Source organism: Asterias amurensis, chromosome 9 (assembly GCF_032118995.1).
Source record: "Asterias amurensis chromosome 9, ASM3211899v1".
Lineage (NCBI taxonomy): Eukaryota > Metazoa > Echinodermata > Asteroidea > Forcipulatida > Asteriidae > Asterias > Asterias amurensis.
Window position 1 is genome coordinate 17113311 of NC_092656.1, and position 27181 is coordinate 17140491.

At 39.3% G+C, this 27181-nt stretch overlaps 2 protein-coding genes across 2 annotated transcripts; one reads left to right on the forward strand and one right to left on the reverse strand.

Moving 5' to 3' along the window:
• The first annotated feature begins 151 nt into the window (after nucleotides 1–151).
• LOC139941652 (TM2 domain-containing protein 3-like) lies at nucleotides 152–11865 on the forward strand. Its single transcript, XM_071938248.1, has 5 exons — nucleotides 152–339; nucleotides 7019–7344; nucleotides 7685–7853; nucleotides 9886–9961; nucleotides 10491–11865. The coding sequence occupies exons 1-5, from the start codon at nucleotides 264–266 to the stop codon at nucleotides 10654–10656; spliced, it is 813 nt and encodes a 270-aa protein (XP_071794349.1). The 5' UTR covers nucleotides 152–263; the 3' UTR covers nucleotides 10657–11865.
• Nucleotides 11866–12016: 151 nt separating this feature from the next.
• LOC139941651 (probable ATP-dependent RNA helicase DDX49) lies at nucleotides 12017–27104 on the reverse strand. Its single transcript, XM_071938247.1, has 12 exons — nucleotides 26662–27104; nucleotides 25012–25135; nucleotides 23373–23458; nucleotides 22947–23068; nucleotides 21580–21758; nucleotides 20589–20729; nucleotides 18570–18645; nucleotides 16141–16315; nucleotides 15829–15903; nucleotides 15414–15502; nucleotides 14326–14397; nucleotides 12017–13937 (listed from the first exon to the last, which is right to left on the reverse strand). Exons 1-12 carry the CDS (start codon nucleotides 26816–26818, stop codon nucleotides 13836–13838), a joined length of 1398 nt encoding a protein of 465 aa, XP_071794348.1. The 5' UTR covers nucleotides 26819–27104; the 3' UTR covers nucleotides 12017–13835.
• Between the last annotated feature and the right edge of the window lie 77 nt (nucleotides 27105–27181).

Consider the following 27181-nt stretch of genomic DNA (forward strand, 5'->3'; position numbering starts at 1 on the left):
GTCCCTAAAAACTTTAAAGCGTATTTATTGTGCCATGCCAGTAAGGGCTCTCGCAGGTTTGGGACTTGAGTTAAGTCTAGGAAGGTAAGATCGATGCTGGGACTCGGTGGGAGACGAATATGCGGCTGGTTATGTTTTCCGGGTAGAAAAACAAAAACACTATTCTTCCCACAACTGCAGACGAATAATACCAAACCTTCAACCTACTAACCTAAATAAAACACCGAAATCTTTATTTTGAGAGATGTTTTGTTAGGAAGAAAATGAAAATGGTTCGATTTTGGAGCTCCGTGCTTCTGGGTCTGTTCATTTCATTTGCTTCAAATGTTTGTGGAAAAGGTAAGTAGGCCAAGTAAAAAAACTTAGTAGGCCCTAGTGAATAGTAAAAGGGCCCTAGTAAAATTGTATTTTTCCTGTGTTTTTTTTTAGTTTTTTTGTTTTGATAAATTTGTAGTGTTGCTGTTACAGTTAGTGTTACTAATTGTTAGGTACAAAAAAGTGTAGGAACTGTTATGTCACTTGTGTACAAAAATGTTGGAGGAAATTGTAAGGAAATTTCAAAATTTTAAGGAAATTTTAAAGGAACTTTGAGAATAAAAGCAAATCATGTTGTAAAAAAAATACAGTGAATGAAACATGAAAACTGACAAGGCAGATCCCTGCTGCTAGATTTCATTGAATATATTGGAGCTACATTTGACTGCATGTCTCTTCGTGAAATGAGGGCACATGTAGGTCAAAGGTGAAATTACACGCCAATTTGGGGGCAGGTCTCTGGCGTTATTCCAAGCCTTGTTGAAGTGTGACGTCAGATGTTCAGGCTACCTGGCACCCAGCCAAGTAATCAGTCTGGTTTTGATACTATTTATTTTAATTTTCATCACTTATTACATGTAGGCCCTACTATGATTAATTTAAGTTATTTAATTCAAGGAAATTTTAAGGAAATCCTCCCAAAATTCTATTGGAAATTTTGTTTAATCTAAGGAAAAATTTACGTAAATCTAAGGAAATTCAATTTTGGAAAGCGGAAGCACTGAATACAATTGACAGCACCTCAGTCATTCACACGTATCGTAGGAGGTCCTGTTTTCGAGGTGTCCCTAAAATCGTGGCAAATCTTTTACCTCTCTGTGCGCGATGTAAACAGTCCCTAGATAAAAATTGTGTGGTTTTATTTGCCAAGCAAAGAGTCTCCTCTCCCTTGACCAAAACTTAGAAACACGTAAGGCTACACTGGATATTTGCACTTGTAAATGCAAAAAGTTTGGTATTTTAGGCATTTCTACAAGGTACAAAAATATGTCATAATGTTGAGGCCATATAAAAATATTTGCCCACCGAAAAAGTTTCATCAAACACTATTTCAATTCACAATTCATGATGACCAAATCATGTGACTGATTAATTTGCTGAGCATTCTGGAAAAAAATACAGAGGCTTAAAGAAGCCATGTGCCTTATATCATTTTCTAATATTTTTTGAGATTTTCTTTTTTTAACCCTCATATCAATATTATTATTAATATTAAAATTAAAACATCAGCTTGTTGATTTATCACTGTTTATTTATACTCTTTATTATAAATTTTAAGAAAAAAAAGGGGACAAAAATAAATAAAAATCAGATTTGAAAGCCAATGATTATTCATACTTTTTATTAAATTATTTATTTTTGTTATTTTTTGCAAACTACCATGGTAATTTTAAAATTTCATTAAAAAATATTTTGAATAAAACGAAGACAACTGCTGGCTATAGAGTCATACACAGAGTCTCAAAGAACACTTGTAGTCACTGCAGATGTTTCTTCCATGTATGGCTTCACCGGGAAACCATGCTTTCTTTTTTGCCGTGAAAACAGGAAAAACTCAAAACAAATGGGGCCAGTTGAAGTCATCGAAGATCAGTGTGTAGTGTGAACATTTCAATGTCCATCAGGTTTTAATATATGTTTGCATACTTCATATTAACAAAAGAAGATAATTAGGGCATCGGTTGATATAAGGCATCATTATTTTTTTCCCAATTCAAAGAAAAAGACATAATAGCGTGAAAACTGGTAAGGGGAGGATATAGTTGTTTTTATAAATAGCACTTTTTTCTTTAGGCCCTTTTTGTTAGCCTGGAGGCACTTGTATTTCTACTTCTTGAGTACCAATCAACCACCCTTACGCAGTACGTCCAAACTTGTGGATCCTGCTGAGTAAACCAACGTAAACGTTCAATCATGTTGTGAGTGTGACCCATGGAGGTCCTACTCTTACTTACATTGTACCTCCTATGGAGGCTCCATGGAATACCGGACACTTCAGCACCTCGCAAAGTCGGCACCTGCAAAGTCGGCACCTTGCAAACTTGGCACCTTGCATACTCAGCACCCACTCGGCACCGACCTTTTATTGACTAACAAACTCGGCACCAAGCGAAAAAATAATATCACCTCGAAGAGTCAAGTGGTTCAAATAAAGTAACGTGCGTGTACTTACACAATAAAAAAATGGTTTGGTAGTTTTAATAGTAGCTTTGTAAACTGTTAAATCACTAATTCTGTGAGTGATGAAAATTCCGAACTTTCGAGAACATTTGGGCCCCCGAAAGTTTACCGTCCGGCCCGCATGTGCCGTGTTTAGTCAACAAGTAGGCTCACTGCATGTCGGTGAAAGTGCGGTGCCATTTTCTTATGATTTTGGCTCTGAACAATTTTAATAAGGGTTTGTTTAGTTAGGTTAATAATTTTCAATGGATTTTTGCCTCTTAACAGAGCGTGATTTGCCGAAAGACACTGGCCGGATAATTTTCCGAGGGCTCCGTTTTGTGCGTGATATGGACGGCACGCACACGCTACTAGATCGTTTGGTGTGCACACTCGGCAGTGCTAATTTTTTTTTTTTTTTAACAATAAACATATTCCAATAATATTTGCAATGTTTTTACTAATAACTTTATAAAAAGAATCAAGCTTTTTATGGGACTATGATGGTGGGACTGATAACATAAAAATGAGGCCTACCACACAAAAGACACAGTGTACTGTAAAAATCGAACTTTTTCAACTGGGTGCCGAGGTTGTGGGTGCCGAGTTTGCAAGGTGCTGAGTTTGCAGGTGCTGAGTTTGCAAGGTGCCGAAGTGACCGGTACCCGCTCCATGGTGTGAGATGCTGGTGAGACATTGATTGAGTGATGCTGATTTATTAGTACCACTACTGGACGGCACTGGGTGCTGTGAATCTGATTCTGTGTGTGTGATATCCTAGTGTCATGGGTTTCCAGCATAGGATCTAACAGGAACAATTTTCACTATCAAAAACTAAATGATTTTGTTTTTAATCATCTATCCAACATTTTAATTTTACAAGACACTTGCACTTGATCGTGTGTTGAAACCTTAAAACATTTTGGTCTTACAATTAGGCCTGGGCGAATAATTCGAATATCCGGTTAATGGCGAATAGGTTTTCCTATCCGTAACCGCGAATGCCTTTTTTTTCTTAACCGGATATCCGCAATGGGCGCGAATACCTATTTATAAACTGGATAGTTCTGTAATTACAACCAAGTAACCGGATATTCTTTCATATCCGAATATCCCCAGACGTCGGGGGACAACTGATATGAATGTTTTTTCTGAATCCTTATGAAACTTCTAGACAGCATGAACAGCATAAATTAAGTTTTTAACTATGCTCACCTCCGTGAAGAGTTAAACAATGACATTTCTGACGTAATTTTTAAAAAAAATTTATAGCGCCCTCTAGCGGCGAAAAAAACTATTCGAATATCGGGTTAATTTTGGATAGTTGGCCAGTGGTAACCGAATACCAAAATTTCACTATTTGCCCAGCACTACTTACGATGAGAGATAATGTCCGCCATTTACAGTCAACGGTAAAATGCATCACAAACTGGAGCGATGTCATGTTTCCAACACTTTTATTGGTTTGTATTTTATTGAATATAAATCTATCAAAAATCTCGTTCAATTAATATTATATTACAATTTGTCCTAAGACATTACGGCTACATTAGAATCTTGAGATTTCACAAGGCATGACAGTACAACACCCCATCCCCCTTGAAACACTTCACAATAACATTCTGTTTTTCCCCATTTCGGACCAGCCATGTTTGGTTTCAGGAGATAAGAAACCCATCTGTGAGGCCTATATTTTCTATATTTTTTTCAATTTTTCACTTAAAATACTTATTGTTTTTCCGAAATTGGCATGCCACAGAATCCCAAATAGCAAACACATCACATGAACTATCTAGTGACTGAAGGAGAATAAAACTCAATCTAGCAGACGATAGTTTTGTTTTGAACTTTGGAGGTAGGATGTTGTGTCTTTGCCTCCTTTGATTGTTGGTATAATAGTGGCTTATTGAACTAATGATTTATACCAAACATTTATAATAAATGTTTGAGCATATTAAACCTAGGACAGGAAATTATTATTATTAGCATGATAAGAGCTGGTGAAAATAAAGTCCAGAGTAAACAGCAGAGCTTCTGTCAACAGTGCAGCTTGCACAGTCTCGTGGTAAATGGGAATCAAAGTTGTGGGTTGAAACATGAAGGGTCGATAACGGTGTACGACCCAACCATAGAGAATGAACGGATTTTGTGTGTCTTGAGAGAATTAAGTATTTTTGATGAAACAAACTAATTTTGGCTTTGGGGATTTAAAAAAAAAAAAAAAAATTATAATTACTTTTTAATATTTAATTATTTTAATATATTTTGAGGCTGCTGCCAAATTCGTATAACCGGTTATCGTGGAAACAAAACTTCATTTTCTACTTGCCAAACATTGACTCTCCTGTCCGTTGAAATTTTTTTAAGAGATACTATAGGTAATGCTATACCGATAAGTTGTACTTGTTGTTTTCTAAAATACAATTTAGTTTTGGCAGGCTATTTAGTCTTTTTCTGCAAGTAACACAATGTGTCATACTGTCAGGGCCATAAGTATTTTTTGTGGCCACTTCAATTGTTTTAACAAACATTTATAAGTTTGAAGAATGATGATGATAAGGGCGGATGGTGAGGGACTATGCCCTCAATGGCCAGGGTAGTCCTTAGAGGAGTGGCACCCCAGGTCTTATTAGCCTTGAAGGAAACCGAAGGCATGTCTTACGACAAAATAATCCTAGATACTTTCAGTCCCAAGAGTAGTCAAGAGCGATGCTGGAGACAGATTCACTGGCCAGGTCTTGACTTGGCAGTATAACGGCATTGAAGGCCCTTTATGGCAAGGCAAGTGTGTGTGGGAGAGATCTGGTTTGACTAACAACACCAAAGGAGTAACTGTTCAGAGCTTCAGTTGAGTTGTTACCTCTTTATTGAGTCAAGATGTGGACTACATGTATGACAGTCAAGCCAGAAAGAGCACTAGACAGTTTTGCCTACTTGCAAAATGTTAAGGATGGCACTGTAAAGGTCAGGAAATTGAAGGATGAGGCCACTGTATGCGTCATCCAGAGTTATCTGCATTCCCTCAAGTGCTGTTGAAAGTTGTTAAAGGAGCTACATGTAGGAAGGAAACCATTGAGCTGAGAAAGCTGATGCTGGACCGGGATGAGTGGAAAACGACCACCAGGAGGAGGCTCCAGAGAGGGCGACGGCTGAGCTTTCCTCTACTACTGCTGAACATTAATTGGAACCAATGAACTCACATAGGAAACTTTTCAGAAAAACAATTGAAAAACAATTGTATGCAGAATACAACAGAATACAACTGTACATAGATGAGCACAAAATAGATTGTTAATACAGCAAGGTCTAAAACTAGGGAGTCATAACCAAGTGCACCAACGATTGATGCTGCTCGCTTCAATTTAATATGTACTCCCGATCAACCAACGTTTTGAGAAATGTTCACTGTTCCATAGCAGATCTTCCTGAGTGCATGTACATTGGGTGGAAACATGGTGGTTCCAAACCACACGCCACACTGATATCATTGAGTCAAATCCCTCCAAACCACACGCCACACTGATATCATTGAGTCAAATCCCTCCAAACCACACGCCACACTGATATCATTGAGTTAAATCCCTCCAAACCACACGCCACACTGATATCATTGAGTCAAATCCCTCCAAACCACACGCCACACTGATATCATTGAGTCAAATCCCTCCAAACCACACGCCACACTGATATCATTGAGTCAAATCCGTCCAAACCACACGCCACACTGATATCATTGAGTCAAATCCCTCCAAACCACACGCCACACTGATATCATTGAGTCAAATCCCTCCAAACCACACGCCACACTGATATCATTGAGTCAAATCCGTCCAAACCACACGCCACACTGATATCATTGAGTCAAATCCCTCCAAACCACACGCCACACTGATATCATTGAGTCAAATCCCTCCAAACCACACGCCACACTGATATCATTGAGTCAAATCCCTCCAAACCACACGCCACACTGATATCATTGAGTCAAATCCCTCCAAACCACACGCCACACTGATATCATTGAGTCAAATCCCTCCAAACCACACGCCACACTGATATCATTGAGTCAAATCCCTCCAAACCACACGCCACACTGATATCATTGAGTCAAATCCCTCCAAACCACACGCCACACTGATATCATTGAGTCAAATCCCTCCAAACCACACGCCACACTGATATCATTGAGTCAAATCCCTCCAAGTTGTACTGGAAATGATTTTGTTGCTCATGCCAGAAGGGGTTTCAATGCACAGGTTGGCAAGGTGGCGTCCAACCCATTTGTGGTGCAAGCAAACCAACCCTAACAGACACAATGTTTTAATCTCAACATGCTCAAATAATAGGTTTTGTATAGACTCTCAAGTCTATGTATTTATACACTTTGGGGAACATTTGGTTGCAAATTGGTTAATTGGGACTATATTCCTTTCTTCATAATGATGTTTTCTTGTAAATCGCTCCGATCTTTGTGGGGCGCTATAAATGCTTACATAATTATTATTATTATTAAATATTTGCCATTTCTGTTCTTGATCCACAGGTGAAACCACTGTTGAGTATGATATTAACTCCACACCATTTGCCCAGCAGCAGACAAGTCATGTAACGATGGCTTCTGAAAAGTCCACTAACAACTCTGATTTAAGCACAAGTGATACTTTAAATAAAGGCACGTTGACAAGCCAACAACCTTTGCTACCTACTCTACCCACCACAGTCTACCCAAACCATCGGGAGTTGTGTCCAAGTAGAGTAGATTGTTTTAAGCTGAGTGGTGACTGTTTGGATTGTGAACTGAATTCTTCATGTGTCTATGGAAGAGAATACAATGTGACATGCAGGCCCAAACCAGATCTGGATTGTGTTGTAAGTACATGTAGTAAGACTGTTTGGTCTCCGTTGCATGAACAACTTTGTCTGCTCAGTGCTAAAAGTATGGTCATATAGTTTCATACCCAGGGATCAAGTTGGCTCAATGTTTTCTTTCCCAGCCTTTCAACTCTAACCCCACCTCCAATCAGAGCCTTGCATCTGCATTGAGTTGCTAGTCATAGCACCTCCTTTTTTGCAAATTGCAACACCATTCTCCCCTCATGTTTTTGTTATAGGCTTTTAACATAGAATTGGTTCATTATAATCTTTATGACGAGTGGATGCAAGAATACAAGTTGAGTGTTACTTTCCTTTCCCTTTGTTACCTCTACAGGGCAACCAAACCATCATTAAATCATTTAGGTGTCGTTACTGCTACCAGTCAGAGCCATGGGAGCAAACATGTACACCAACCATCAAACATAGTGACTGCAAGGTTAATAGTAATCCACCCATTATGGTCAGAGTCAACTGCTCAATTAACGATGACTTGATCTGTCTAGGTAAGTGTACAGTATACAAATATTGTATGCATGTGAGTGTGTTGTTGCTGAATATAATCCTCAAGTGAAATCTGGACTAGTGAAATGGAAAAGCCGAGTGACTGTGTATTCTTCCACAATGCACAAATAAAATGCATTCAATTGTCTTTATAACTCATACACAAATCATTGTCATTAACACCTGTAGGATATGGAAATTCTGGAAATTCTTAGAACTTCTTCCAAATAATTTGTTTTATATAACATCCAAGTAGATCTTTGTCATTTTGATTGGAAGATACAACTTTCAAAAACAAACAAAGCGTAGGCCTACAATTTGTAATGGTGAAATTACACCCGTTTCTCTTTTGGTCGGCCTGTTGGATTCAACAGTCACATTGTGCGTTCTGTACAGCTATTTTGAGACACGCAGAAGCCGAATGCTAGTAACACTGCTGCGTTACCAAAGACACGCGCACGCAGTGATGTTTTTACTCTGCGCTGCAGCGTGCAATAGTACTTTTCGGATGGAACGAAAAAGCACGGTGAGTGACTCAGCGTGCAATGGTACTTTTATTTGCTATCACGTGACGGACAATCCTCCAATCAAATGGCAAGGATCTGCTTGGGTGTTATATAACATGGACTGCTCCATGTATCCGTAGATACCAACCTCGGTTCTCTGTGACATGACTTTGCCTCATTGGGATTTAAACAGACCAGATCAATTGTTTTGGAAATGACATTGCATACAGTCAGATTCTACTTTGGAGCATCTTTGCAGTATACATTTAGTGAATTAACAGTGCGAGGACCTGGTCTTCACTGCGTAGTAATGACCGGGTTGGTGGCTGGCGCTGGGTTAACGGACCGAGCCAGAGGTGGGTGAGGTCTGTTAACAGCGCTAGCCACTAACCAAGGTCATTACCACGCAGTGAAGACCGGGTCATCGCACTGTTATTCTCATTAAAAAAAAAACTTTTTAACAAAATAAACAACATAATTTTCAAAATTTATTTACTTTTTCTCTCAGTGATAATTCAAGACATATTCAGGGCCCATATTTTAGCTTTTGATGGTTCCCGTCTTTTTCGTGCATTGTGATTAAAATCATGTTACTGATACTTTGAGAACAGTTAGAAGAATGGTCTGTTAAGCGCCCTTACTGGGGTCAAAGAGGCAAGTGATTGGACGATAGCCGTTCTTTGTGCTTAAAAACGTATGCTCAGGGTCCCTTAGCGTGTCGCATTATGCAAGGAAATGCAAGGAAATACAAGTATTTTCAAGCGCATGTGCGCAAAGTGCCAAGATAATCAAGCATGCGATACAGCGCAAAACCAAAACGAGTTGTTTACAACGAGTTGTTCACATTGTATGCTAGTTTAGGAGCCATCTATTTGCTAATGTAGTTTCCAGAGCCGGTCCTTTATCATCCGTTAATACATCCCCACGCGATTTGGTTTTGACCAATCAGAGGCTGTAAACTGTCCAAGGTATTTATTAATGCAAAATAAAGGAATACATGTGACTGGTGTTCCACCAATCAAATGACTAACCTGTTGTTATCAGCTTGTCAATTGACTACCATCAAAGTCTTTGCAGTCCTTGCACAAAATAGTCCAACCTACATTACATGTACGCCATGTGAAGTTCTGGGCTCACTGCATGGCACGACCTACCCCCAAGGGAATAAAATTAACATTGAGGAAGGCTGAACAAATTCTGCACTTTCAACAACTTACATGTAACACTGAGTGACGAGTACAAACAGTTTCAAGGACCTGGGAGCAATGGATATTATAATAAATTCACAGAGCAAAGTTTTCAGGAGAGTCGCTTAGATCCGTTGTACATGCTAATATACTTGTCGTGCATTTGTTTTACTCATTTCTCAAAAACTACAGCACCTCAGCAAGTTAAATGCTTTCTACTATCATTATCTTTAAACTGTGTGAGTGATTCTCTGTAGATGTTTGTGTTTTGTGTTGTACAAAAAGTCCCATTGAAACCCTTAAATTAAGTTTAAAAAATTGGTTACCATTTTTTATTGCAGGTCAGAGAAAATTCTACCGAAGGAGCCGCTGTAACTGGACATCGGGGCATCGATGGTCTACAGCACTCACTCTAAGGTACACAATACAGATGACCTTAAAATGTAGACTCAAAATGTTTGGATGACATTTCTGTGAATTAACTATCGGCCAATACTTATTGCTTCTTAGTTAACCAATTTTAAACCTTGCTTCAAGGAACACGTTGCCTTGGATCTGTCGAGTTGGTCGATGAAAAGCATTTGAAACCGTTAGTTAGAAAATGCATATGGTTAGAGAGATGTTTTAAAAGTACATGTAGAATATAATAAACCACACAAATATGCTTCGAAATTGCATGGTTTTCCTAATACCGGTACGTCATGAATTAACACGCCAATTTGTGGAGTCATGCGTTTTACTCCATCAATTAGCTGACCATGTTAGTTCGCAAAGTAAAAGGAAAACCACGCAATTTCAAGGAATATTTGTGTGGATCATTATATTATTTTTTTTAAATATCATTCTAACTATGCATTTTACAACAAACGGTTTCAAATGCTTTTCATTGACCAACCCGACCAATCCAAAGCAACGTCCTTTAAAGAGATACTTGTTATATTTTCAGTGTGACGTTGGGAGGATTTGGTGCTGATCGGTTCTACCTTGGGTCGTGGAGGGCAGGTCTTGGCAAGCTGTTTAGCTTTGGAGGTCTTGGGGTATGGACACTGGTGGATGTGGTACTTATAGCTGTTGGTTACATTAGACCAGAAGATGGATCCTACTATATATGAAAATATATAGTACACTATAAAAACAAACTTTTACTGATCTGTGTTAAAGGCAGTGGACACTGTTGGTAATTGTCAAAGACTAGCCTTCACAGTTAGTGTATCTCAACATATGCATAAAATAACAAACCTGCGAAAATTTGAGCTCAATCGGTCATCGAACTTGCGAGATAATAATGAAAGAAAAAACACCCTTGTCACACGAAAATGTGTGCGTTTAGATAGTTGATTTCGAGACCTCAAGTTCTAAACTTGAGGTCTCGAAATCTAATTCGTGGAAAATTACTTCTTTTTTGAAAACTTTGACACTTCAGAGGGAGCCATTTCTCACAATGTTTTATACCATCAACCTCTCCCCATTACTCGTCACCAAGAAAGGTTTTACGCTATTAATTATTTTGAGTAATTACCAATAGTGTCCACTGCCTTTAAGTGTTGGCGGTATTGTTGTAGTTATATTCTACCATCAAATACTGGAGTTCTGCACTGACAGATTTTACTATTTTCTACGGCCAAAAGGTATTGCTGAGGACATACTTTTCTTCAATGCACGATGACGTGGCAATCCAGCCATAGGCTTTAGCAATCAATATGGAGCAAGTTTTGTTGTGTACAATGGTTGGTTTAGAGGCAGTGGACACTATTGGTAATTGTCAAAGACTAGCCTTCACAGTTAATGTATCTCAACATATGCATAAAATAACAAACCTTTGAAAATTTGAGCTCAATCGGTCATCAAAGTTGCGAGATACTAATGAAAGAAGAAAACACCCTAGTCACACGAAGTTGTGTGCATTTAGATGCTTGATTTTGAGACCTCAAGTTCTAAACTTGAGGTCTCAAAATCAAATTCGTGGAAAATTACTTTTCTCCAAAACTATGGCACTTCAGAGGGAGCCGTTTCTCACAATGTTTTATACCACCAACCTCTCCCCATTACTTGTCACCAAGAAAGGTTTTATGCGAATAATTATTTTGAGTAATTACCAATAGTGTCCACTGCCTTTAAGGTTGACCATTTTGACTCAAACCCAGGCTGGTCAACCATTGGTTGACTACTGTGGTCGACCATTTGGAACTAGCCTCATCAAGTCCATGGATTCTTTACTGTCCCCAATAGCCTGTTCCATTTTAACGTGAATAAAGCGCATAGGGGAACTAGTGACACTATAGATAGCTAAAAGGGGGAAGGTTGACTAGACTTTTAAATGAGTCGTTCGAGTGAGTGCGTCACTACGCATGTAGGCAGGTAGGTTGCTGGTCAGTGGTCAACCACAGGTCGGCTTAATGTACCCACTTGAAATTGCTCATGGACATGCCATGGTTAATTATGTAGAAAAATCATTCTTGTGCCAAGGCTCAAGTGTTTTTGTTTGTCTGTTTGTTTGTTTGTTTGTTTGGTCAACTTTCACAACTCACCTATGAAAGGAAGAGATGGTATAAGTGCAGTCGACAAAGTTTACTTATGGTAAAGGGATGGGGTTAAAATGATGGAGTATGTTTTGACTTGGAATATGCATGGAGGTAATCCTACCTCCATAGAATATGGAACTTTATCAACTTATCACTACATAAAACTTTAATAGAAAATCTCTGTTCAGAGAAAAATGTATTAAACCAAAGCCCTGTGAAACTGAGTTGTTCAACTAACACCTGATTCAGACAGGTGCGCCAAAGTTGCGCCAAAACAAATAGATTAGGAGCGTCTCTAGGTCGACCCAAATATTTTTTTTTTTCAAACAGGCAAACTTAACACATCTTTACATTGGCTCGGCTCATGACAAGTTTGACTACTGAAACCAAGGCGCTCTAGAGCAACAGTTGATCTTTTGACTTCTAGCTCGTCCAGTCGCTCAAAACTGTTTCAAACTTTGTACTTTCCATGTACATAATTCAGATTTTGGTTCGGTGCAACTCTGGAGCCCCTGTCTGAAACAGGTGTAAGCTTGTGGCTCGATGGCTAGAACTTTGCAGAATTTTTTTTTCTACATAATTTACATGTACATCACTTTCAGAATCACGCAATGTACCAAAAATATTTTGCATGTTTATCTTGAGAAGGAGATCACCTAGTTTTGCATTTCAAGTTATTCTCACTGCTAATTAAGACAAATAGACACTAGAAATTAAAATGACACAGTTGTTGTCCCTCTGTTATATGTTAACATCCAAGACATTGCAAATATTTTCCATGTTTAATATCGAGACATTTATTAGAAAATAAATTATTTTGTACATATGCAATGTAAAGACTCATTAAAATTTGTTACATTACATCTGATTGTGTTGACTGTTCTTTCATTTATATGAGTGTAGTGTACAGTACAACTATTTTTACTAAACTAAATTCACACTTCTGCACTTGTTGTTCATTACGCAGGGTAGATCTTTGTTATTTGATTGAAAGATGGAACTGAAACAAACTCTACAAGATAGTAATATGGCATTCAGGATGTCCAGTATGAAAGTGGATAATGTAATGCATGCAGTACTCAACAAGTGAAGGGACCAGTGACTATATATTGTAGGCCCTGTATTGGTTTGATAAATGAATGCAGCCGGAACTTCAATCCTCCAATCAAATAACGAGTTTTAGTTGCGACTTCCTAAAAAAAAGGAACATGTTACTTTAAAGGGAAGGTACACGTTTGGTTAATGTACTCAAAACAAATATTAACTTAAAAACTGACTTGGTAACGAGCATTGGAGAGCTGTTGATAGTGTAAAACATTGTGGGAAACGACTCCCTCTGAAGTAACGTAATTTTTAAGAAAGAGGTAATTTGCAATGCATCAAACCCTATATAGGTAGTTTCTCACTACTATAATAAAAGACTTCTAGCTAGAAGTCTTTTATTCCTATCTGAAAGCACACAAGTTCGTCCAACAAGGGTGTTTTTCCTTCCATAATTTTCTCGCAACTTTGATGACCGATTGAGCCCAAATTTTCAAAGGTTTGTTATTTAATGCTTATGATGGGATACACCAAGTGAGACCACTGGTCTTTGACAATTACCAAGAACAGCCATTTGGTTACAATGGCTTCTATTTTACTAAAAAGGTCAGACTTGGCCCTTTTAGCACCTGACTTGAAAAGAAAGAAAAAGCCCATGTCCCTGATTTGGATTAAGTTTTAGTGTTCCTTGTGTTACTCTGCACAGTTCTTGTTTTGATTGCAGAAAGTCAAGACTGCAGATTTGTTGATGTAGATGTTTCCAGCTCATGTCGCTCCCTCCGTCTTTTCTTCTGAAGTTTTCGCTTTTTCCTTTCCTCTTCATCTGGATCCTAAAAAGAAAGAAGCAAAAGTCGATTTTATATTATGTTTGTTTGTCACTAGATATACAACTTATTACTTGATCAAATGCAGTTTAAAGGAATTATGCTGCCAACATTTTCCTAATTTTGTATGAAAGTTGCACCACAGTTTTTTGTTATGGTTTATTTTGACTGAAGTGAAATTTCCACCTCAAATAAAATATATTAAAAACAACTTCTGTTTCTGTTTATTTTATTGTCACACATATACAGTGAAATTCACTTCCGTTTGCGAGTCTAATTTACTTTGCGAGTAATTTACAATAACAAAAATACAGAATTACACTTAACCACATTAGGCTACACAGTAACAAATAAAAGCATAAATATTAAAATTGATATGAAAGTGATCCCTGACCTTGCCATCAAGTATCATCTGCTTCCTCTTGTTGATTGCTCGCTTCTCCCCAAATTCAAGCTCCTCAAGTTTCTAAGATAATTAAACACTGATATTGATTAACAAATATTACACTGTTTAAAGGCAGTGTACACTATTGGTAATTACTCAAAATAATTATTAGCATAAAACTTTTCTTGGTGACGAGTAATGGGGAGAGGTTGATGGTATAAAACTTTGTTAGAAACGGCTCTCTCTGAGGTGCCATAGTTTTCGTGAAAGAAGTAATTTTCCACGAATTTGATTTCGAGACCTCAGATTTAGAACTTGAGGTCTCGAAATCAACCATCTAAACGCACACAACTTCGTGTGACAAGGGTGTTTTCTTCTTTCATTATTATCTCGCAACTTTGATGACCGATTGAGCTCAAATTTTCACAGGTTAATTATTTTATGCATATATTGAGATACACCAACTGTGAAGGCTAGTCTTTGACAATTACCAATAGTGTCCACTGCCTTTTAGTAAAAAAGGTTTAAAGACACTTAACAACTTTTGCTTTTGTCAAAGACCAGTATTCTCACTTGGTGTTTCGTGACATGAGCATAAAATAAAAAAACTGTGAGTATTTGAACTCAATTGATCGTCGAAGTTGCGAGACAATAATGGTAGAAAAACACCCTTTTGCACAAGTTTTGTGCTTTAGATGCTTGAATTTGAGACCTCAGCTGAGGTCTCAAATTCAATTCATATATTTAAGTGAGAAATTACTTCTTTCTCAAAAACTATGTTACTTCAAAGGGAGCCGTTTCTCACAATGTGCATAAATACTTTCAACAGCTCTCCATTGCTCGTTACACAGTAAGTTTTTATGCTAACAATTATTTCTAGTAATTACCAAAAGTGTCCACTGCCTTTAATTGACACAGTACCAACTCGGAATAAACCTCAGCATATCAGGTACAATTCAAACCCTTTTTGCAAGTAAGCTTTCACTATGTTAACTGTCATACAACAGTTAATCCGAGATAATGTCCCCTAAATCATGATCTAACAAAAAGAAAATGTTCTACTTTAACTTGTACAGATCAAGTATGAATAATCTTACCATTTCTGCTTCTCGTTTGGCCAGAGCAACCTCATTAAGGAGTAGTAGGACTTTCTTCTCATCCACTTTGTATTCAATCAACTTTGTGTCTGGGGGGGGGGGAATATGGTAGTAAAAAAGAAAGATTGACCAAAGGAAGAAAGAGATCAATCTGAAACGGTTGTTAAAACAAGAATTCGCGTTTTTAGAAAGCTGGGTGAATCTGACACTGTTTATTGCAAAGGGAGAAAGTTGGCGTATTACTTTAATAAATTTTCATGTGTGATTTAACTGGGAAAGAAGAGCACTTAAATCTCAAGCAAGGGGTATTTGTCAATAAACTGTCTCCAACCACCAGAGTATAAATTTTATTCCCAACTATGATCTGTGACAGAAAGAGGGGCAAAACTTGTACATATTTGTAATGTCGACTTACGAATGAGTTTCTCAATGGACTTCACCAGTTGGACATCAAACTGCGTCACCAGTGTTATGGCCATACCACCTCTCCCTAGGAAAACAACATAACATCTGGATTAGAAAAAAGAAAGATTTGAGGAGCGATTGGAGATATCAGAATTAGTCTAATTGCTCATTTCACATTCAGTTATTGTTTTGTTCATAATAAATTTCTTATTTTATTCTAGGGAAGACTTGATAGAATCACTGAGTACCTGGGGAAGATAATAAAATAGTAAAAGGTAAAACAACATTTGTTTGAGTTTATAAACAATGATGTATGCCATACCTGCTCTGGCTGTCCTTCCAACTCTATGTATATAATCTTTAGGTGAAGCAGGAACGTTGTGATTGATAACTAGTTGTACTGCAGGTATATCAAGCCCTCTGCTTGCCACATCAGTTGCCACCAAAACACGCACCTGGTTGGATTTAAACATCGCCAATGATGCCAATCTTGTCCTCTGTGCATTGTGTAAAGGACAAAAACATGGTTTGTTGAATCTGTTACCTCAAGGCCATCCTCTGCATCTTGGTGTTTTCCCCTTGGAATAGCCAGCCCAGTTCACCTCTCCACAACTATCCCTTCCCTCAACTATCCCTCCCCTCAACTATCCCTCCCCTCAACTATCCCTCCCCTCAACTATCCCTCCCCTCAACTATCCCTCCCCTCAACTATCCCTCCCCTCAACTATCCCGCCCCTGAACTATCCATCCCCTCAACTATCCCTCCCCTCAACTATCCCTCCCCTCAACTATCCCTCCCCTCAACTATCCCTCCCCTCAACTATCCCTCCCCTCAACTATCCCTCCCCTCAACTATCCCTCCCCTCAACTATCCCTCCCCTCAACTATCCCTCCCCTCAACTATCCCTCCCCTCAACTATCCCTCCCCTCAACTATCCCTCCCCTCAACTATCCCGCCCCTCAACTATCCCTCCCCTCAACTATCCCTCCCCTCAACTATCCATCCCCTCAACTATCCCTCCCCTCAACTATCCCTCCCCTCAACTATCCCTCCCCTCAACTATCCCTCCCCTCAACTATCCCTCCCCTCAACTATCCCTCCCCTCAACTATCCCGCCCCTCAACTATCCCTCCCCTCAACTACCCCTCCCCTCAACTATCCCTCCCCTCAACTACCCCTCCCCTCAACTATCCCTCCCCTCAACTATCCCTCCCCTCAACTATCCCTCCCCTCAACTATCCCGCCCCTCAACTATCCCTCCCCTCAACTATCCCTCCCCTCAACTACCCCTCCCCTCAACTATCCCTCCCCTCAACTATCCCTCCCCTCAACTATCCCTCCCCTCAACTATCCCTCCCCTCAACTATCCCTCCCCTCAACTATCCCTCCCCTCAACTATCCCTCCCCTCAACTATCCCTCCCCTCAACTATCCCTCCCCTCAACTATCCCTCCCCTCAACTACCCCTCCCCTCAACTATCCCTCCCCTCAACTATCCCTCCCCTCAACTATCCCTCCCCTCAACTATCCCTCCCCTCAACTACCCCTCCCCTCAACTATCCCTCCCCTCAACTACCCCTCCCCTCAACTACCCCTCCCCTCAACTATCCCTCCCCTCAACTACCCCTCCCCTCAACTATCCCTCCCCTCAACTATCCCTCCCCTCAACTATCCCTCCCCTCAACTATCCCTCCCCTCAACTATCCCTCCCCTCAACTATCCCTCCCCTCAACTACCCCTCCCCTCAACTACCCCTCCCCTCAACTATCCCTCCCCTCAACTATCCCTCCCCTCAACTATCCCTCCCCTCAACTATCCCTCCCCTCAACTATCCCTCCCCTCAACTATCCCTCCCCTCAACTATCCCTCCCCTCAACTACCCCTCCCCTCAACTATCCCTCCCCTCAACTATCCCTCCCCTCAACTATCCCTCCCCTCAACTATCCCTCCCCTCAACTATCCCTCCCCTCAACTATCCCTCCCCTCAACTATCCCTCCCCTCAACTATCCCTCCCCTCAACTACCCCTCCCCTCAACTATCCCTCCCCTCAACTATCCCTCCCCTCAACTATCCCGCCCCTCAACTATCCCTCCCCTCAACTATCCCTCCCCTCAACTATCCCTCCCCTCAACTATCCCTCCCCTCAACTACCCCTCCCCTCAACTATCCCTCCCCTCAACTATCCCTCCCCTCAACTATCCCTCCCCTCAACTATCCCTCCCCTCAACTATCCCTCCCCTCAACTATCCCTCCCCTCAACTATCCCTCCCCTCAACTATCCCTCCCCTCAACTATCCCTCCCCTCAACTACCCCTCCCCTCAACTATCCCTCCCCTCATCTTCACAGTAAATCAACAATCCTAATCTCTAATCTCTACATTGTATTGTGCTTCAGTTGCCCAGTACAAAGAGGTACAAAGGGAACTGGATTTTATAAATTTGGAAACTTCTCTTTTTCAGGGATTATTGTGTAAACCCTAATTCCAGACCTTCATCCTTCTAGTGGACAAACAAGCACAAGGATTACCAGAGAATAATAGATCACCCCGTCTGTTAGCCATTAGCCAATATATTCAGCATGGGAAGCAAGTATGAGATTCAGCATGGCATGGTCAATATAGTCAAAAATCAGCCATAGCTTACGACAAAAGCTTGGCACTCAAGAAAAATCAAACCTGGTACATTTCATAAAAATTTGTTATCGTTATTTGGTTTAGTCATGGTTTCAACAAGTATGAGACTTGACATACCTGTTTTACTAATGAGTGCAGTGCAACACAAGGTACATCCATCTGTCTCAGCATGATGGCTAAAGAATGGCAATACCTAGACAGAAAATAGAACTTCAACAAGTTAGGAGTGGTGCAATTTCAATAACATATTCAAATACTGTGTCTATGGATCAACTTAGGAGAACTTCATCGAAAGACAGCCATCATTCAATATTACCGTTATCATTAATATTCCAAAGTAACTTTTTATTGACAAGTTTATTTAACTTAACTTTTATAGATGGTGTTTATGTTGTGTGATGAGTTTGTTATCTAGGCCCACAAGTATATTAAGTTTTTGCTTGTGCGACAGTTGCTAGTATATTCAATTCAAATTGGTCACTCTGGTATTTTCCTGAAATATAAGCGTGCTTAATCAAGGGAGGTTTAAATGATTTAAAAACAGTGTACCACTCTACAAGTTTGTGTTGTGTAAAACAACGTTGGGTCACACGTAGGAACTAAACTGCGCCAATAAAGTATCTAAACACTTACAAATGGTCAGATATATCGGAACCTGAAATAGTATGCCAAAAAATAATTATTCATTTCTATTCACCGTTAATTTCTGCACATTTTGACACATCTTGTGTTGCGCTACGATGTTGTTTAGTGGATTTATGGGCTCTTGAGTGGCTTAAGGTCGAATTTCAAAAGTTGTAAAAGCCCCTATTCAAGCTAAACGTTGTATTGTGACGAGTAAGATCAGCGTTTCTTTTGCCCGCCTTTTATAAATGATTTGTTTTTGTCGCATGTTGGATAAATCGGTTGCGATGAACATACAGCATTAATTGTCAGTAACCAAGCAAAGGGGCCAAAAATGGGAGGCATACATCATATGGGTTAAGAGCCAGATTCCCCGATATGGTAAGACAGAGAAAGGTGTTTCAAGATAACAGGAAAGATGGCTCAACTGACCAAACGGGAAAGGGGACGGATCGTTGGTTTGATAGAAGCCAGTATGTCGATTCGAGCTGCAGCTCGTCAAGTTGGAACGTTATCAGCGACGGTCAGTAAATGGTGGAATCGCAACCAAACTCAGGGAAATGTGGACGACCTGCCAAGGAGTAGCCGTCCGAGGGTGACTTCTGCGAAGAAGAAAGTGAACAAGTCCATCTAGCCTGACGTCACTCTCGAGGGATTGCGACGCATCCTGATCAGGAAATGGCAAGGGAATGACCAGGGACAGATCAGAGGTCTCATTGGGAGTATGAGAAGACGACTCCTTGCCGTTCAGGACATTGATGGGGGACACACCAAGAATGGAGGACAGTATATCAGCAGTTTTAGAGTTAAAGATACGGCAATAAATTTCATGGTCAAATAAACAAAACGAGTGTGCCTGTGTCTTCTGTCTTGATTTTGTCTGTGTGTGATGCTTACGAGAGTTCCCTTCTGGAATTGGGATGAATAGGGGCTTTTGCAACTTTTGAAATTCGACCTCCAGCCACTCAAGTGCCCATAAAACCACCAAACAACATCGTAGCGCAACACAAGATGTGTCAACATGTGCAGAAATTAACGGTGAATAAAAATGAATAATTATTTTGTTGTATACTATTTTAGGTTCCGATAAATCTGACCATTTGTAAGTGTTTAGATACTTTATTGGCGCAGTTTATTTTGCATATTTATAGGCAAAGGTCATGGTGCTTGCACAATGTATTGGTAAGTTTACTGAATGGAATGTTTCAACTGGAAAATAATTTTGCAAAATTGACAGATAACATACTTTCATAATTTGTTGCACATCATGCTATCTTTCAATTTGGAAAGACATTCATTTTCCAGTTGAACGATTCACTTTACTTTGTAACGAATCTACTCTTTCATAGGTTCTACACTTTCTTTAACTGAGTGACATAACAGAAACAGTTTATTTATAAAGAAAATGTCTTTCAAAAGGTCAAGCCTTCTTCACTATTTCTGCATTGTGTTAAAGACACTGGACACTATTGGTAATTGTCAATAGTGTCCACTGCCTTTAAGCAAACTTACTTGCAAGTGCTGGTGAAGATAATAACAGATTGTTCATCCTTCTCGGTGCAGAAGTCATGTACAATTTGCATCAGGTATGCATCTTTGACTTGGGCAGGTACTAGGCTGTAACGTTGATCTAGCTCATCAACTGTGGCAACACTACAAACATTGGAAAAAGCCACACAATATTGTTTACATTATAAGTACACACTCCCACAGGGAACGTATACAGTGATATAAGACATTCAGAACAAAATGTCATGTGCCATGATGAAGGGCGTATCAAAAGTTATTGGAGGAAGGGTTTAAAAGCAATAATATGTGCTAAACATTGTGTTTCAAGAAAGCAGAGTGTGAAAGTTTGATGGTTTACTGAAAAATAAGACATTATAAGATAGTTAAATTTTACATAGGAATGATGAAGCATATCTGTGGGCTAATTCTAGGAACACAAATATAACAATAATGCCATATCTTTTGTCAGGAGTGATTTTATTGCTAATGATCTTCTATTAAAAGGGTGCTTCAAGGCATAATTATAATAATAATAGTAATAATAGTAATTTGGGGGGCTAATTGTCCTTACTCGCAGCTAAGAACTGAATTGCGAAATAATAATAATTTGGGGGGCTAATCGTCCTTACTCGCAGCTAAGAGCTGAATTGCGAAGGACGCGGCTACAACGTGTTCGAGAAGCAGGCATGCAAGGGCGCATTCAGCTGCCAGCCACATCAACCCATTATGACCACGGAGCACAGCCAAAGATCGAAAGTGTTTGATTTTTCCCGAGGGAGGAAAACCGGATGCTCTGGAAAACCCTTGTGGCACAACAGAGAACCATCGCACAACTCAACTCACATATGGCCCTGGCCGGGAATCGAACCGGCGTCACCTTGGTGAGAGGTGAGCGCTATACGCACATGCCAACTATGCCACCATTATGAAAACATGAGTGGTAGTTTTCATTTAAAATATCTAGCTTATCACGAGACCCTATGCATCAACTCACGGAGCTTTAGAGATCCAGTAGTAGGGTTTGTTCATGGAGACCTTCCTCAGCTCCTTCATAGTATCAGTAATAGTTGCACTGAATAAAAGAGTCTGCCGCTTAGCAGGGATGGCATCAAATATGACCTCCAAGTCAGGACCATAGTTACCCTCTAGTAACCTGTCTGCTTCATCCAAAACCTACCAAAATCAAGGGAAAATAATAATAATTCATAATAATAATTTGGGAGGCTAATCATCCTTACTCGCAGCTAAGAGCTGAATTGCGAAGGTCGCGACTACAACGTGTTTGAGAAGCAGGAATGCAAGGCGACTTTGGCCACGGAGCACAGCCAGAGATTGAGAATGTTTGAAAACCCTCGTGGCACTGCAGAGAACCAACACACAACTCAACTCACATATGGCCATGGCCAGGTACCGAATCAGGGTCACCTTGGTGAGAGGCGAGCGCTTCAAATGCAAGTGCCATGTGACCAACAGACAAGGAGTAGCATTGTGCATTAATGTACACAGAAAAGGGTTGTAGGGTGTAAGGGTGTTCAGGCTAAAATAAGAACCGGGTGTAACTTCTGCCTTCAAACTGTATACCATCAATTAAGAAAAAAAGGGAAGTAAAAAGTATTATACACTCCCATCACAAGACATTTCTTGCCAGTGCAAACGTCTCTGCGTAACTGTTGCAAGCAAAACCCAGTTCACTTTTTCTTAGAAGGATGCACACCCCATGCATACACTACAAAGATCACTGTACCATGTCTGAATTGCTGGATGTGGCTGCACCACACTAAATAGGCAAAATTTCATGCGCCAAGCTGATTATCATAATAATAATAACAAACTCACAATTACTGTCTCAATATGCTTTACATTGTGTAGGCCATCCAAATCATTTGAATAAGAACAATTTGGAATTATGCAATTAATTGATTGTATAATTACAACAATGAACCACAACCTGGGGGCTATGTACTTCAACTTTTGAGGATATTTGTAATAGGTTTTAAAGTTGGTACTATTTGGCTTGGGAATGGCAGGAATGCCGGAATACGATTTCATGCACTCTCCGCTATTTAATAGAATACCTTCTTGCATCAAATAAAATGACAGGCCAGTTCAGACATGCAATTGCATTTACAGTCTTGAACATCCATCTCATTGATAAGGGAATGTCATGCATTTCAAACAGGCCAGTTCTTTTATCTGTAACATAAACTTGACATTTTTACGACCACCATGTCAAACGACAATGTAACTAAGTTTTAGGCTACATGTATATGGATATAAATTATTTTAATGCATGTACTGTGGAGATGAATGGAAATATTCAATGTTTGTGCTGTACACAAAGTAAATATTACTTGATCTTACAAGGAACTTGATATTCTTGAGGTCACAAGTGTCCGTGCTATTAATGTGATCAGCAAGTCTTCCTGGGGTAGCTATGACAATGTGGGGCTTTTTAGATAGCTCTAGTCCTTGTCTAACCATATCTGATGGGGAAAAAAACAATCATCACAACAAGATCAATCAAATGACGTACTTTAAATTAAACACCTATCTAGTTGAATAGCTGTAATATATGTGCATTTAAGCAGTTTTAGAAAACTCATTCTGTATTTTTTTCTTAATACAGACTAAGTTCATATGAACTTTCTGATGTAAAGTAAGTTTTAAATAATAATCATTCAACACAAATGTAAAGCCACATCTTCAAGACTTCATGAAGAACAAGAACAAGAGATGGCTACCCAAAACCTAAACATGATTCATGACCTACATGTACTTTGTACCTACCAAATCCTCCTATTACAACAGAGTCCTTCACACCGATGGGCTTGCCCAAGACACGAAACTGATCACCAATCTGAAAAGCCAACTCTCTGTCAATAAGAGAAAACAAAGTTTACTTCATGTACATGTAGACATCACAGTTGTATTTGTGCAATGGTGGAAATGGTGGAGTAGATTGGGGGTAATGGTTACATTACGAAGCCATTGATTAAAGGATTCGGGTACTTTTTCAAAATGTCCTTAGATTTACATTAAACTTACAGGGTTTAAAGATAATGATAGTGGAAAGCTTCCCTTCAAATATGACTTATTAAGGTGGTGTAGTTTTTTAGAAACGAGTAAAACAATGTCATGAAAATACGTTTGTAAATGCTTAAAATAATTTTCGTCTCATGAGACGAAATTTATTGTCATGACATTGTTTTGCTCATTTCCCAAAAACTACAGCACCTCAGCACGTAATATTTTCATGGAAGCTGTCTACTATCATTATCTTCAAACTGTGTAAGTTTAGTGTAAATCTGTGGACATTGTGTTTTTTTGTCTTACACAAAGTACATACACCCTTTAACTAACCCTGGGCCTACATTATCAAATTTACATCAATTCATTTCATTTTAGCCATAATAACATTGACATACATTTTTTGAAGTTGACATGACAAGTTTATGTCGAAGTATTGCTCACACGACATTTTTGTTTTAGCCATGATGACCTTGCCGATTGACTGATGGGGGACCCCAAGACCTATCCACAAACCAAGTTTGCAGTTGATATGCAAAGTCTATCTCAAGTCATCAATCCAACGAAAATCTGTTGTTTTAGCCACAATGAGCTCCACAATGTGACGTAAATGTAAAGGGTTTCAATAAGGACAGGGGGAAACCCAATGATATTTGTGTCCTCATTAAGTTACAATTTGCATGCACACACACACACTGCAATCATGGACCTCTTTTGTACAAATTATACTCTTTTGTTTATCCGTCTTTGTCCTTTTGTTTATATAAATTTTCTTGTAAGTAGCTCCCATTGGTTTTGTACAAGTTTTCCAACTGTGGACTTTCCCAAACCGTGGACTCTCTTGTCCTCTATTGTCCTTGGTTTGAAAGTGTACACCTACTCAAGCACCCATGCATAGACGGATAGTGTCCACTGCCTTTAAACATGTTTCAAAAAACATTTCACGGAGTCTGAAGATTCAGATACAAGAAACTAAGATTTTATATCATATACAATTTAATTTACAGGCATGTAATACATGTACGGATTGCTTTTCTGAACACTGAATGGGTACAGTGCAATTGAAACCAATGTTCGTTGATATATTGAAAATACTCAAAAACTTGATTTTTTTTTTACATCAATATCACCTACATGTAAGTTAGTTTTTTAATCATATGGAAATATCACAAACTTTGATAGATTGACAATTTTTGATATTATCGAAAAATGAAAATTGATCACGCAAATGGAAGATAGGCTCCGATTCGAATTTAGGCTTCATCTTGCACAAGGGAAAAAACTTGATATACACATAAGAAGTATACTCAAAGTTGAATTTCCGATATATCGGTTAAAAAAGAAAAACATATAATGGAAGTTGATTGAAACTGATTTTACAGTGCATTGGTTTGCAAACCTTGTAGGTGTTATGACTAGGCAGAATATCCCATATGGGTCCTCACTCAGCTTCTGTAGTATGGGAAGAGCAAAGGCCGCTGTCTTACCGCTTCCTGTTTTGGCACAACCAATGCAATCTTGCCCTGGAACAAACGCATCAGAAATGACCAACAAATTATAGGCAAACACAGTCAATCATTAAATGCATATTCATAAATACCTCAAGACAGTTTCGCTATTCCTATTGGTGGAGAGTGCGTCACGTGGGTGTGTACAAACCTTGTTTATAACCAGTAAAAAGTGTTGAAATATGGGCGTGACACGACCAACAAATGACCAACCAATTATAAGCAAACACAGTCAATCATTAAATGCATATATTCATAAATACCTCAAGACAGTTTCGCTATTCCTATTGGTGGAGAGCGTGTCACGCGGGTGTGTACAAACCTTTGTTTATGACCAGTAAAAAGTGTTGAAATATGGGCGTGACACCCAAGCTTGCACCTGAGCTTGTACAATGTATGTATATTGAGTATGTGGGGAAAGTTTTGGTAAGTGTAGTACAAAAGAAACTTCGGTTATTGCTGGCTAACGGTCGTAAAACTTTCACCTATCAATGCTGATTTGAAAAACGTATAGCGTTAAAGTGGCCCAAAATACTAGACCCCTAAACTCTATAAAGTGCTGCTTCAGAAAATTTGAAGATTACCGCACCCACTTGTGTGGCCAAGGATAGCCAAATCCTTACAGCTAGCCTTGGCCTAGTTGCGATAACGTAACCCTCCTCCCGGCGGCCAGCGGGAGGAGGGTTACATGTATGTTATTGCAACTAGCCTTGGTTGGCCACACAAGTGGGGCTAACCGCACCTTACTCCTAGAACTATTTCGGTTTCGTCCGGCTATCGTCTCCCGTAACCTCATAGGTTTATATCTCTCACGCGTTAAACGACCCATGGTTCAATGAATTTCAGCATCAGGAATCTCTCTTTTTTTTTTTTTTAATCTCGCCAAAATTAGGCTCTATGTGTCCTTTGATGTATCAATGTGTATTCTTTCGACCAGAGAATCCACTCCACAATCTCAAAAATTGTTAAAAATTATAAATTCTTACCGTAATTTCAGATTCCCTATCTACTGTACGTGTTACTCCTCTGCCAACAATAATTGAAAATTACCCGACCTCGTTTTGCGAAAATGCTTCACGAGAGGGCGGGTACGATCCGTGATTTGTGTACAAAACATACACGGAACCACGAAGCTCGCACAGGGTACCAGTATGTACACTTTTTGCACACAGCCGTTTACCATGGGTCGTTTAACGCGTGAGAGATATAAACCTATGAGGTTACGGGAGACGATAGCCGGACGAAACCGAAATAGTTCTAGGAGTAACCGCACCTTATAGTATCTAGAAGTGTTCCAATTATAGTTAGTTGGAAAGATTATAAGTTTAAACACATGTTAAAATTGTGCACCACATTCGATATGAAATTGAAATAACTTAATTTTAATTAACTTAATAAAGTTTACCTCCAAGTCGATGAGAAATAGAATTGAGATATCCCTTTTATTTTAGTAAAAAAAAAAAAAAAAAGAGTGAAAAAGTGGTGGCACCATACGGAAAGTTGTCCAAACACTTCAGTACAACCAGCCATGTTACATGTACCTCTTAAAATTGGTGGAATGCAATGTTGTTGCACTGGAGTAGGTTTGGAGATTCCCATTGATTTACACTGATCACTCAGCCAGTTGTGAAGACCGAGACTTGAAAATGAAGACTTCGTCCTGGTTACAGTGTCATTCTCTTCGACAGAATCTGTCATGATTTAGATTAGAGTTGAAATAGTTTCTGCCAAAGAAAAAGCTTTATAAATTGATGCGGATTTGAGCTGCGTTGAGTGATTTATTATGATTTTTAGACAGGACACACTAAACACACCATCACCATCACAGAAACCTGGTTGAATACATCACACAATAACCACTGCCATGTGTTTACGTTGATCGTGCTTGCATGTGTAAAGTGCGCCCTCATCTGCTCCTTTTCACAAGAGGTTTTATTTGTAACAATTTGCTCTATAAATAAATGGTGTTGCAATAATTATTAACCTGCTTTGCAACTGTGTTCTTATATAACGTAAAAGAGACTGCACTGTGTGTTTTCTCTATTCCGCCACAAATCCCGA